Source organism: Aulonocara stuartgranti (assembly GCF_965226115.1).
Source record: "Aulonocara stuartgranti genome assembly, chromosome: 12".
In the NCBI taxonomy this organism is placed as follows: domain Eukaryota; kingdom Metazoa; phylum Chordata; class Actinopteri; order Cichliformes; family Cichlidae; genus Aulonocara; species Aulonocara stuartgranti.
The window spans coordinates 3,830,422-3,843,627 of NC_138948.1; the positions used below are offsets into that span (position 1 = coordinate 3,830,422).

A 13,206-nucleotide genomic window follows, 5' to 3' on the forward strand; every position below is an offset into this window, starting at 1 on the left:
AGGAGACAAACATATGCATGAAACTGAGGGGAAATAATCTGGGAATGCTAAACTCTCTCCTCCTGCTCACAGCATCTTCAGTTGGTCCTGTGGTTTTTACAATCTAGTTCCCACGAGCCTGTTAATAGTCACTAAACAGTCTGCAACACGCTGACCTACAACCACTGGTGATGGTTTAATTTGATAATTTTGCATGTTTGATAGACTGCTAGCATTACAAATGATTTGTTAACCCCTAATGGAAAAATGCAGTGAGGTAAGGCTGTGATGTTTTATAGAAATACTCCAGTGATTGATGAAAGACAAAAACATTGACATTTTAAACCATTTCCACTCTACGGTTATACTTTCCATCCATCCATCCATCTTCTGCTTATCCAGTTCAGGGTTGTGTTGTGAGCCAGGGTACACCCAGACATGTGGTATTTTATGTCTAATACCTTATATTAGTAAATAGACTGTAGTGAACATGATTATACACAAAATAAAGAAATGTCCTTTTTTGAATGAACTTTTAATTGTATCCACATTATAATCAATCCTGTTCTTTTTGGTCACTTAAACTATGTTTATAGAACTTCAATGTTATACTTCGTACAATTTTATCTCTCCTCTTGTCTGTCACTGAAACTGATTGGAGCTTCTACTTTGTGATGGGAATGTTCTTTCTGACTCAGAGTGACTCCATACCATTCATGAGAGATATGTTTGATCTATTTTTGACTGATTAACAAGTCATTTAGAGTAGTTTAAATTCTCACAATCATTTTTGGTCAATGTCAATTTTCTACACTGCATTTGTTTCTGAACACATTCTGACTTGCTGTACCACTTGAAAAAACAACAACAAAGAAACCGGGAAACGCCTTTGGACACAGTGCAGAAAATAATTACTTGGAAAGTTGACCAGATGTTTCTGGAGTACTTCGGGAGATTTGGATTCTTCCTTTGAAACAGATTTTTTTTTAATGTTTTAGCTGTGATGTAGATTCCAAGCTCAAACTTGGGCAGTGGCAGCCTTTGAAATATCGACTATAACCATCATGGATCAGTCTTTAACAGTTATTGATTTGAAACACGTTAAACCAAACCGAAGTGAGACAAACTGCTGATCTAACCTTCATTTCATCTCTCAGCTCGAGTTTTCCTGAACTGGGGAAAACCCCGGTCCATGAAAACCACCTGACGGCTCGTTGGCCCGCCCACACCCCCTCAGTCCTGCCCCACCTGCAGCTTTCCACACAGCTGCTTGCTGATGGTGAGTCCACTCACCGACACTGAAAGAGGATCTTGGAGACGAAAGCTAAAAGGCTCTAAGCTCCACATCCAGCGGCTGCCCTGCGCTGTAAGCTGTCAAGCGGAATTTAGCCCCTCTCATCCAGCGGTACGTCTCGGACTGCTGTAGGTGAAGAAGCGAGGGATGCTCGCAGGGTCCTTGAACGCCACAAATAAGTTCACAAAGCGGGCAGAAAGAGGACTCGCCTGTTGATTCGTTTCGGGAATATTTGAGTGGCACACTTTTCATCTCTATGGCAAAGTTCTTGGCTGAATTACTGGGATGCACACTTCCCGACAAGGGCACCCCTCCTTTGTTCGAGGTAAGGAGGCTTTAATGACTTAAACCTCTATGATCATTGTGTTTTCTTGAACGATTAAATGTAATGCTTAAATGTAATTGGAAGAGTGACAATGAGTTTGCATTCGTGGATACAAATGTAGGGCACAGACTCAGTGGCACTCCGTGGATTCTCTATGGCAACAAGAGGCCGAGGCTTTGTTCATCAGAATGATTGACAGTTGCTATGCCGTAAAATACTTCATTAACAGTGGTCCCTGCGGGTTTTACGCCGCTCTGCATTCCACACACACCTCTTTCTTTCAGTGACAGTGCGAATTGCCCAGTGTGGATTAATACGCATCATTTGCGCCTTTACGCTCATGGATGGATACTGTAGTAGTCCCAGAATATCAGCTCATGAGTGTCATACAAATAATTTTTTCTGCGATTTTACTTATGAAAATAATTTTACAAGAGTATGATTATTGACACCGTGGCGAATGTGGTGCCATGAAGGGGTGTCTTGTACGAAATGGCTTAGACTCGATTGCATTTGGGTCAGTGTGCCACACGCTGTGTGCACGCTGACACACACACACACACACACACACACACACACACACACACACACACACACACGTGCTGTACTTGCTTGGCTGAGTTTTGCTCCTTTTCACTGCTGTTGTCATTATTTTGTAGAAAGAAGAGTTGTTGGTTATTAGTCACTAGTTGCCATGTGCAGAGCAAGGTTGCACCGATCCACCGTGTTCCAGTTGCAGTTTGATAGCTTGGATTTTAACATCTGTCGGATCTGAATACCAATCCGATACCAGTGTTCATTTATTAACAAGTCTCTCCTCAACTGTTGGGAAGAGACTGGGACTCATTATTTTTATGTTAACAATGCAAAATATAATGTGACACATTTCCTGAATTCATTGTAAGATAGTAAATGAGATGGTCTTAAATACAATTAAAACAATGCACAAATGTATTTATGTTATTTACAAAGTTTATTTGCAGTGATGTCATTTCAGCTCAGTGTGAGAGATTATTATTTACAGTCAGGCTGTAAACAGGAGACACACAGGAGCACCTGTGAGCTGCTCACACACACCTTTCATTACCGTTCAAGTTGACTTGATCACACTGAAGTCAGAAACTACTGCCATGTTGTCATCTTCCTCTGAACTATGCAAACTCTCTAACTCATGACCTGCTGTCACTTTAGTGATCATTATAATTTCATCTTAGTTTTTATCGTTGCAAAATATTTTGTTTTGCTTGAGTCTTTATTAGTTTCACTGTTAGCTTTAGCCTTTTTAAATATTATTACACTGCTCATAAAAATTAAACGAACATTTTAAAATCACAGATCTGAAAGAAAACGGCTACTGAAGCTGGGCTGATGGTTTCCATGTGGGGAAAACCACATCAGGGACATTGACGTAGAGTATGGCACATGGGTCCCATAAAGATTAATCACAAACAAATGATCAGTGCAGACACAGCAGTACATTTGTTGAACCCTAAATAAAAGATACCCCAAAGCATGACGCTTCTGTTTAACATACCAGTCTCTGGATACTTGACAAAGGATGTGTTAGCCCACTGAAACAGAATTTCCAGCTCTGTAACGATGATGTCATTTTGTTTTCTATGTTACAGATTGTTGTGTGCATGAATGGTAACACCAGTTCAGATTGCATGATGTTATTTAATAATGTAATACTTGTGTCTGATTCCACTGATGAAAATGTTTTCAAAGGAAATACAATTCATCTCAGTAGATGCGATTTGTGTCTTTGGGACCTGACGGTTACTGCATCATACAAGCTCTAAATTAATAACAATTTCTGATTCTCGTCCCGCACGCACACACGTCAACTGTAATCCACAACCGCCATGGGATTGCTAATCCATCGGGCATCATCTCAATCTGTCTAACATGAACTGTGTAAGAAAAAATATTAAAGTAATCCCAGAAATGTGTCAGGGGATCGTCATCGTGACTTCTGGGAAAATGAAATGATGACCTCTGTACGGCTTTACAGGGGACAAAGATTAGATCCATGGACGGTTAAAGCCTTATTTCTAATTTCACCTTTATACCATGAATTTGTTGAATACATGCACTGTAGACTGTTCCTATCAGGCAGCATGCACTTACTGCTTTACAATCTGAAGAGCTCTAGTTGGACAGCATGAAGCGGTGGAGAAGCACGGTGTAGGGAATGTGAGGTATGAATATGAAGTGCATTCATACAGTTTTAGGAATGAGCCTGGGGTCTCTGTGCCTTCATGCTTAAGCATCCTTGGGCAAGATCCTGAACACCAAGTTTCTCTCTGATGGGTCAAATGTGTGAATGTTTGATAAAAAGCACTTAAGCACAGCAAAAAGTGTGACCAGGTGAATGAGGCATGTTGTAAAGCACTTTATAAGAACCAGTCCATATGTCATCTATAAAAATCAAAAGCCTTACCTGCCAAAACCCACTATGACTGTTTGAGCTCAGTTTATGGTCACCACATTGGCTGTTATGCTGGTGCTTTAGGTGTGGCTGAAGTGCTGCAGTATGCTTCTGGACAATAGCTACTGATACCCAGAACAAACCTCCACATCAGGGCTGGTGTATGAGTAGAAGAATCAAAAAAGGAAGGTTTTCCTCAGACGGCCTCGCTCTTCATGCGGCTACAGCATCTCCCTGTCAGTGTCTGGTTATGTCTGTGTTCCTGCACTGAAAAGCGAAATTGTAAAAGAGTGACCTGCTTGTGCGCTTGTGTTACCAACACAGCTACGTCTCTCCTGCCAAGTTACACTGGCGAGCATAAACAGGACACTACACTGTGTGCTCGGCAATCCGCTCACAGATCTCAGACATCGGCTGTTTGAAGCTGACCTGTATGTTGTGTTAAGGTTCATTTCTACTGAACAGTTTTTGAGTTGAAGACTCCACTGCTTCTAAACCCAAAGGCAGTGTGTCAGTTATCTGTTTTTTTTTTTTCTTCCAAAATTCACAGGGTTGTACAAAGTGAATTTAACACCCCGGGGTGAGACTGTTAGTGCAGACCTGCCCTGTGACGTCCTGAGGTGTCTGAAGAAGAAATTTCTGTAGAAATGACCTGAAGTGTGACACGCCGACACACTCTTTGCTCACACACCTGCTCACCTCAGTGAATAACTTCCACACTTCCTGTCCATTTCCTAGAAATAAAGCTGAAAAACCCACGTTGTGACCCTGCAGCACAACAGAGCTTCCACTCAGAGATCGGAGCAGAAAGAGGTCGCAGCCGCATTAGACGATCAAATCAAGGCTTTTAATACTTTTTTTTTTTTTTTTTTTACCCCACTGACATAAAAATACAGTGAAATTTTTAGTTTGTGTAATTAAAGCAAAGAAAAAAATATTCTCAAAGCAGGTGATGTCAGTCAAAGAGGGCTAAAAATCTCACACAAGCTACAAATTTCAGGGCTCGCAAAATCGCTAGCTCCACGTCCCGGGGCTAGCGATTTTTCCAGTCGGGCTACCAAAATCTATCTCTGCTCTGCCCGTCGGCCTATCGTAGGAAGGAAAAATATATGTCAATGCTTTTGGCATCGGTGAGCCACTGTCAATATGTGACATATTGAAGTCGTGTTTGAATTTGCGCTTGTTTTTTGCTTTCACTTTGCAATCGTGCGAACTGTGTATAGAGAGCGACAGCACTGATTGGTGAGTGATGATAATTTGTGCACCAACTCCTCTGACATCGTCTTATCAATCGTTAGCTTACTATGCAAACATGACAATTGAAATCTCCCGCAGCTTAAACATGTGAGAGGTTGATCGCGCAGAGAATCGCTGAGCTTATGTGAGTGTGTGTGTAAAAGCAGCAGGATATATATTTGACTACGATGACCTTCACAGACAGATATATATTTTAGTTCTGCTGAGCCAAATAAGACAGGTCAGGGTGAAGAAGTGACAGCCAAAGAAAAGCTTACCACAAAACGGAGAAGTTATGACAAATCAGACTATAAGGCAAAAAGAAAGTGCAGCTTTATGGTTTCATGGACAAAAGAATTTCTGTAGCTGCAATATGACGAGCTAAATAACCAGGGCTGCACATAAGTGGTCCGCAGGTGCGCATTCGCTGTCAAAATAAAAAACGCGCACAAGATAAGAAGTTAATATTATATAATTATACAATATTATACTTTAATGTATAATATTGTAAAGGAAACAAAACATCAATCAAAAAATTGCTCTCTTTTTTATTCGGGCTACTTAAATTTATTTTGGGCTACCAAAAACTGAAGAGTCCCTGCCCGAAGGGCTACCAGGGAATTTGAAATTTTGCGAGCCCTGAATTTGATTCCATAAGTGCACGTGGCACCAGGATGCTCTAGGCCGTAGGTCGATGATCGATTTTGTAATCGTATCAGTAGACCTGCGACCATATGTTCTGGACACTCGGGTAAAGAGAGGGGCTGAGCTGTCAACTGATCACCACCTGGTGGTGAGTTGGATCAGGTGGCGGGGGAAGACGCTGGACAGACCTGGTGCACCTAAACGCGTAGTGAGGGTGTGCTGGGAACGTCTAGCAGAGGCCCCAGTCCGCGAGATCTTCAACGCACACCTCCGGCAGAGCTTCAACAGCATTCTGAGGGAGACTGGGGACATTGAGTCCGAATGGACCATGTTCAGCGTCTCCATTGCCGAAGCTGCTGCATTGAGCTGCGGCCGCAAGGTGGTTGGTGCCTGCCGTGGTGGTAATCCCCGAACCAAATGGTGGACACCAGAGGTGAAGGGAGCCACCAGGCTGAAGAAGGAGTCCTATCGGGCTTGGTTAGCCTGTGGGACTCCGGAGGCAGCCGACAGGTATCGACAGGCCAAGCGGAATGCGGCTCGGGCAGCGGCTGAAGCAAAAACTCGGGTGTGGGAGGAGTTCGGAGAGGCCATGGAAAAAGACTTTCGGGCTGCCTCGAAGAGATTCTGGCAAACCGTCAGACGTCTCAGGAGGGGAAAGCGGTGCTCTACCTGCACTGTGTATAGTGCTGGCGGAGCGCTGCTGACGTCGACTGAGAAAATTGTCAGGCGGTGGAAGGAATACTTCGAGGACCTCCTTAATCCCACTGACACGTCTTCCGAGGAGGAAGCAGAGTCTGGGGATGAGGGGAATGACCCGCCAATTTCCGGGGGCGAGGTCACTGAGGCAGTTAAACAACTCCTTGGTGGCAGAGCCCCTGGTGTTGATGAGGTCCGCCCCGAGTTCCTGAAGGCTCTGGACATTGTAGGGCTGTCCTGGTTGACACGCCTCTGCAATGTTGCGTGGAGATCAGGGGCAGTACCTGTGGACTGGCAGACCGGGGTGGTGGTCCCCATCTTCAAGAAAGGGGACCGGAGGGTGTGTTCCAACTACAGGGGGATCACACTCCTCAGCCTCCCTGGGAAAGTCTATGCCAGGGTGCTGGAAAGGAGAGTTCGTCCGTTAGTCGAACCTCGGATACAGGAGGAACAATGCGGTTTTCGTCCTGGTCGCGGAACACTGGACCAGCTCTTTATCCTCTCCAGGATACTTGAGGGTGCATGGGAGTTTGCCCAACCAGTCTACATGTGTTTTGTGGATTTGGAGAAGGCATTCGACCGTGTCCCTCGGGGTGTCCTGTGGGAGGTGTTGCGGGAATATGGGGTGTCTGGCCCATTGCTACGGGCCATTCGATCCCTATACAACCGTTGCAAGAGCTTGGTTCGCATTGCCGGCAATAAGTCGGACTTGTTCCCGGTGGGTGATGGGCTCCGCCAGGGCTGCCCTTTGTCTCCGGTTCTGTTCATAATTTTTATGGACAGGATTTCTAGGCGCAGCCAAGTGGCGGAGGGCTTTCGCTTTGGTGGCCTCAGAATCTCATCTCTGATTTTTGCAGATGATGTTGTTCTGTTGGCTTCATCGGGTGAGGGCCTCCAGCTCGCACTGGAGCGGTTCGCAGCCGAGTGTGAAGCAGCGGGAATGAGGATCAGCACCTCCAAATCTGAGGCCATGGTTCTCAGCCGGAAAAGGGTGGAGTGCCCACTCCGGGTCGGGGATGAGTTCCTGCCCCAAGTGGAGGAGTTCAAGTATCTCGGGGTCTTGTTCGCGAGTGATGGGAGAAGGGAGCCGGAGATCGACAGACGGATTGGGGCTGCAGCTGCAGTAATGCGGACGCTGCACCGGTCCGTCGTGGTGAAGAGGGAGCTGAGTGTAAAAGCGAAGCTCTCAATTTACCGGTCGATCTACGTCCCTACCCTCACCTATGGCCACGAGCTGTGGGTAGTGACCGAAAGAACGAGATCGCGGATACAAGCGGCAGAAATGAGCTTCCTCCGAAGGGTGGCTGGCCTCTCCCTTAGAGATAGGGTGAGAAGTTCGGCCATCCGGGAGGGGCTCAGAGTAGAGCAGCTGCTGCTCCACATCGAAAGGAGCCAGCTGAGGTGGTTCGGGCATCTGACAAGGATGCCCCCTGGGCGCCTCCTGGGCGAGGTGTTCCAGGCATGTCCCACCGGGAGGAGGCCCCGGGGCAGACCCAGGACACGCTGGAGAGATTATATCTCTCGGCTTGCCTGGGAACGCCTTGGTATTCCCCCGGATAAGCTGGAGGAGGTGGCTGGGGAGAGGGAGGTCTGGGCCTCTTTGCTTAGGCTGCTGCCCCCGCGACCCGGCCCCGGACAAAGCGGATGAAAATGGATGGATGGATGGATGAATTTGATTCTTGGAAAATAGTCGAGCAAGATATTTTATATAGAAGAACGTAAGCACATTGTGAGTATAAATACTTTATTCATGGCTTCCAGAGCAATATCAACTGATAGGCTGAAAGTAAATGATGAAGACGTAAAGTTCTCCTCTTTTTTTTCTGTACTTGTTTTAAGAAATGACATCACATATTTTATTATGTAACACTTTGTGCTTGTGGAGTTATGTTTAGTTATTCACAGATTAGTAACGAAATCAGGCTGCAGCTGTTTAAAGTCTGACAGATGCTCTTTAATGTGGTTAATTAGCTGCTAAAGGCTAACTGAACATTAGTGAATATGTGACTCAGCGAATATGTTTCTATACTCAGAATAGATGCTATCTTTATTGGCTGATGTTAAGTTTCACATTTTCACAGAAAGTTTAGAAAAAAATAAGTATTTTTTTTTAACCCTAAAAATAAAGTATTTGGTCTTTTTTCCCTTTAAATTCCCTTTTTTTTTCAGGCCCCTCTTCTGTGGAACCAGCTTCCAGTTTGGATTCAGGAGACAGACACTATCTCTACTTTCAAGATTAGGCTTAAAACTTTCCTTTTTGCTAAAGCATATAGTTAGGGCTGGACCAGGTGACCCTGAATCCTCCCTTAGTTATGCTGCAATAGACATAGGCTGCCGGGGGATTCCCATGATGCATTGAGTTTTTCCTTTCCAGTCACCTTTCTCGCTCACTATGTATTAACAGACCTCTCTGTATTGAATCATATCTGTTATTAACCTCTGTCTCTCTTCCACAGCATGTCTTTTATCCTGTCTTCCTTCTCTCACCCCAACCGGTCGCAGCAGATGGCCCCGCCCCTCCCTGAGCCTGGTTCTGCCGGAGGTTTCTTCCTGTTAAAAGGGAGTTTTTCCTTCCCACTGTTGCCAAAGTGCTTGCTCATAGGGGGTCATATGATTGTTGGGTTTTTCTCTGTATCTATGAAGCGCCTTGGGGCAACTTTTGTTGTGATTTGGCGCTATATAAATAAAATTGAATTGAATTAAATTGCTTTATTTCTGCAAACTTTGCCTTCATTATTATTTTACCTTGTACTTCTTCAGTGCATTTGTGAGATTTCGTACTTTATTCTTTGTCTCACAGTTACCACGTCGTCATTCACTCACGTAAGAGATGTTTCTGCTGCCAGGCTTCCTCTCTCTTTTCTCTCTCTCTGGCTTTCTTTATTCTCTGCAGCCTTTCAGCATAAAGCTTTATTCTTGCTAGGCAGCTTGTTTTTAAAGCAGAATTCATCTTTCAAAGGGTAAAGAAAAAGATTAACATCACTGTACTCTCAGGGCCTCGCTGTGGGTTTGAAAAGATGTCAAGACGTATAAATCCAGAGAAATACGAAGAAGTGGTTTTAAGAAGAGGAAAGTTTGTGGAAAAATACACAGTGTGAGGGGCAAGATTGCATCAGTGAACACATGAAGGGTTCAAAGTACATCTACTATATGGTCAGTGTTTTTAAAGAAAGGGTGGGGGGTGTCTCACTCACAAGTGTAGTAAGTTAGCAAAAAATGGGAAGAGTGCATGCAGATTAGATTCACCTAATTATCAACTATGGTTATAAAATTCACAAAGGTTTAGCTACTGAATTAGCGAGATACAGCATGGCATAACTGGCTGATTTTGAGACAAGCGGTCGTGGTGGATGACTGGATGAATGTGAGATTTTTCTTTCATTCACAAAGGGAGCTCATCCATCTGAGACAGAACTTATACAAGCCGTGTTCAGCTGATAGACTGGTCCAGTTAAGGTTAGCTTGTTGCAGTGGGGAGATGGCAGTAGACGGGTAAAAATCCTAACAGAAGATGAGAAATGCTTCTCCAGGTATTCACATGCTGTGTGTCGCTAGGTGGTTCACTAACTTTGGCCAAGCAAGTTCAACATACCAGTGATGTAAATTCATCATCAGACGGTGAGTACCAGGGTCGTTCCTGTACCTGCACAGGGTAAAGGAGTGACGACTCAGCCTTGGTGTGCAGCTGTCTGCGTCCACAATACATTATAATCAAGGCTTTATTCTAACATCAGTGCTCAGGTTGTGTGTGTGATTAAAAATGCTGCCAAGTAGTAATATAAGGCATTAAAATGTTGAAGAGTGCCATATAGCTAATCATTTTGAAGGACATCTGTTTTTTAGTTTGTGAAAGGTTGTCTTTAAAAACAGTCCTATTACCATCATTGCACCAAAGTCTAAGAGATCTTACAAGAAAGGTGGCACTGTTTTCTGGACCATTTCTGGTCGGGAGATGAAGTTTTGTCAAGCTCTTACTGGTGAGACCACATTTGAAAAAAACAAACCAAAGGTTACTTTGCTATCCTCCTGAATCTGCTGTGATACACAGGCCTCAGACACACGATTGACCACTTAGCTGAGGTCATGGACCCCTGGAGAGCAGCGTGCAGTCACTGAGGCTAAGATAGAAGATGCTCAATGTCCACTAAATGCAGAGCTGCCTCTCATCAGTGTGTAGTTCTCAGTCTGCATGTGGATCAATACAGGATGAAAGAGATGCAGATGAGGCGAGTAAACTCTTTAGGATTGCAATGGTTAATTAGATGATTAGTATTAATTATTATTTAGGAAAAACCTGCTGATGTCAGCTGTCCATTAACAGCTGGAGGAAACTCCCATGTCACTGGTTTCCATATGCAGCACCTTACCTATAACTGTCTGAGGAGAGATTCAGGCTAAAATAGTAGTAATAATAGTGCCAACTTCATTGTGTGGCAGCATAAGAGGCCTGTCAGTTGCAGCAATTACATCTTATAATACACTTTTTAAAGGGTATAATAGCCCCTTAACTGAACAGTAATATTCTAAATGGCTGCCAATATGTCAAATTAGCATTTGAGGGCCGAGATTTTGAGGAGAATTTGTAGGATGATTTTTCTTTTCCTCTCTTAATTGATTTCGGTACAGTTTTCTTGGAGCTGGTAACAATCAGCTTTTAGTGGGAGTATATCTTCCAGATGGGCTTCATCATGGCAGGCAGTGCTTGATCAAAAATAGCTGTGGATAATAGGAAAGCTGGTCGCTCTTATGTTTGGCACATTGGGAGGAAACGCAGCTGAAGGCTCTCTGATAACAGTCTTCATCAAACACAGTCGTTCCTCTGGCACGCAGGAAAAGACCTCGCTGATTAGCAGCTGGGTTTGACTGACGTGGCGCTATAAAGCTATCTTCAGCTGAATTACTGTCTTCTGCAGTGAGTTGACCTTATTGACCAGACTCGCATATAAGGAAACAAAGATGTGCATATACACTTTAACTGTTATTTAACCAGGAAGTGAAGTGTTGAGATGAAGAATCTCTGCTGCAAGTGCGTGGGCCTAAAACCCACCACAGTTTTTGGATCGCAGGAGAAACTTGGATTGTTGGAGTCTTGGAGAGAATCTGCACGGGCACGAGGACAACGTGACAAATAATGAGTAAAGTAATCAGATTACTATTGCAAAAAGTAATTTGATTACTGTTACTTTCCCATAAGCACACTGCGTTATTGCGTTACTAAACCGTGATTTTGCTTGTGAGAGTGTCTCATGACAATGACTTACGAGCTTGCGACGTCCGTGGCAGCAACAGACGTGTGAGTGCGGGAGAGAGTACGACCATGCTGCGTTTAAAGCGTGGAAGTACTCACATTACTTTGAGTTTGATTCCGTAAAAAGGGACAAAGACATTAGCGTCCGCTGTTCACTCTGCGTGTCTTTCTACAGCGAGAAATTAAACTTCAAATCTGCACGCTGCCACGGGAATGTGACATTCACAGAGAAATCCCCGGATCCCCCCCACTGACATGACCGCTGCAGCACCGGGCAAACCTCCACCTGCCCCACTCCTGCTAAACAGGTGACAATAGATTTAAGAGCGACAGGACGTAGTGCTGCTGAATCTTTGATTTTATTTGTTTTTTGCATCTATTGAGTGTAAACACAAAAGATAATTTTTATTTTATTTGCTGGAATATGCAGAAAATAGGTTTAAATGTTAAAATTCTTTAAGTCAAAGACAGTTTCATATAATTAAAGTTTTTTGCTTGATGCAATGTGCATAAAGTTAAAAGATTAAAACGAACGAAACAATTTTTAAAAATAAACTTTTTCATTTGATTTAGTTTGATATGATGGATTATGCAGAAAAAATAAGTTCAGGTTGTGTATCATGTTTTTAAAAAGTAACTAAGTAATAAAGTAACTAATTACTTTTGAAAACAAGTAATCATTAAAGTAACAGAATTACTTTGTTGGAGAAGTAATCAGTAATTAGTAACTAGTTACTTTTTCAAGTAACTTGACCAACGCCGTTTACCGAGAAGTGTGCATTGTGTTGTCGTCCTTTCTGACATTTTATTCATGGCTTAAAGGTCCGGAGTTTGAATCCCTGGCCACCTTTGCACCTTTCTGCTGGAGTTTTCATGTTCTCCCCGTGACTGTGTGCTCTCCATCGGTGCTTTGTCTTCCTCCCGCTGTGATGCTTGTTAGTGTAACTGATGATACTAAATTGTGTGTAGGTGTGAACGTGAGCACACGTGAATGGTGTCTGTATCTCCTCGTTAGCCCTGCTATTGGTGACCTATACTCCATCTTACAACCAGTGACAGGTGAAATAGGCTCCAGCACAGCTGCAACTCTGAGCTGGATAAGAGGAAGAAAATGTCTGAATGAGCCCATAAACTTACCCAGAGAGTGTGTACAGAGGTCAGGATCAAGGTCTGGATGTTTTCCCATAGACGTGAAAAAAATCGTCCCCATTGGCTTCACTTTTCAGACCTGGAAGCTATATTCATCTTTCATATTATGTCCTATGACCGGGTCACAGGTGTGGGGCCAGTGGCTGGTACTCTTTTTCACAATCCAGGTGAAGACTGTTGATAGAACAGGTTGTAAACGAGTT

The 13,206-nt window shown here is 43.8% G+C and overlaps 1 protein-coding gene across 1 annotated transcript in view; it reads left to right on the forward strand.

Moving 5' to 3' along the window:
* Nucleotides 1-1,400: 1,400 nt before the first annotated feature.
* rasgef1ba (RasGEF domain family, member 1Ba) overlaps nucleotides 1,401-13,206 on the forward strand; it is a 124,351-nt gene continuing 112,545 nt past the window's right edge. The window contains exon 1 of the mRNA XM_082556069.1: nucleotides 1,401-1,598. Coding sequence (XP_082412195.1) covers nucleotides 1,530-1,598 — 69 coding nt within the window. The 5' untranslated portion in view covers nucleotides 1,401-1,529. The remainder of the gene's footprint in view (nucleotides 1,599-13,206) is intronic.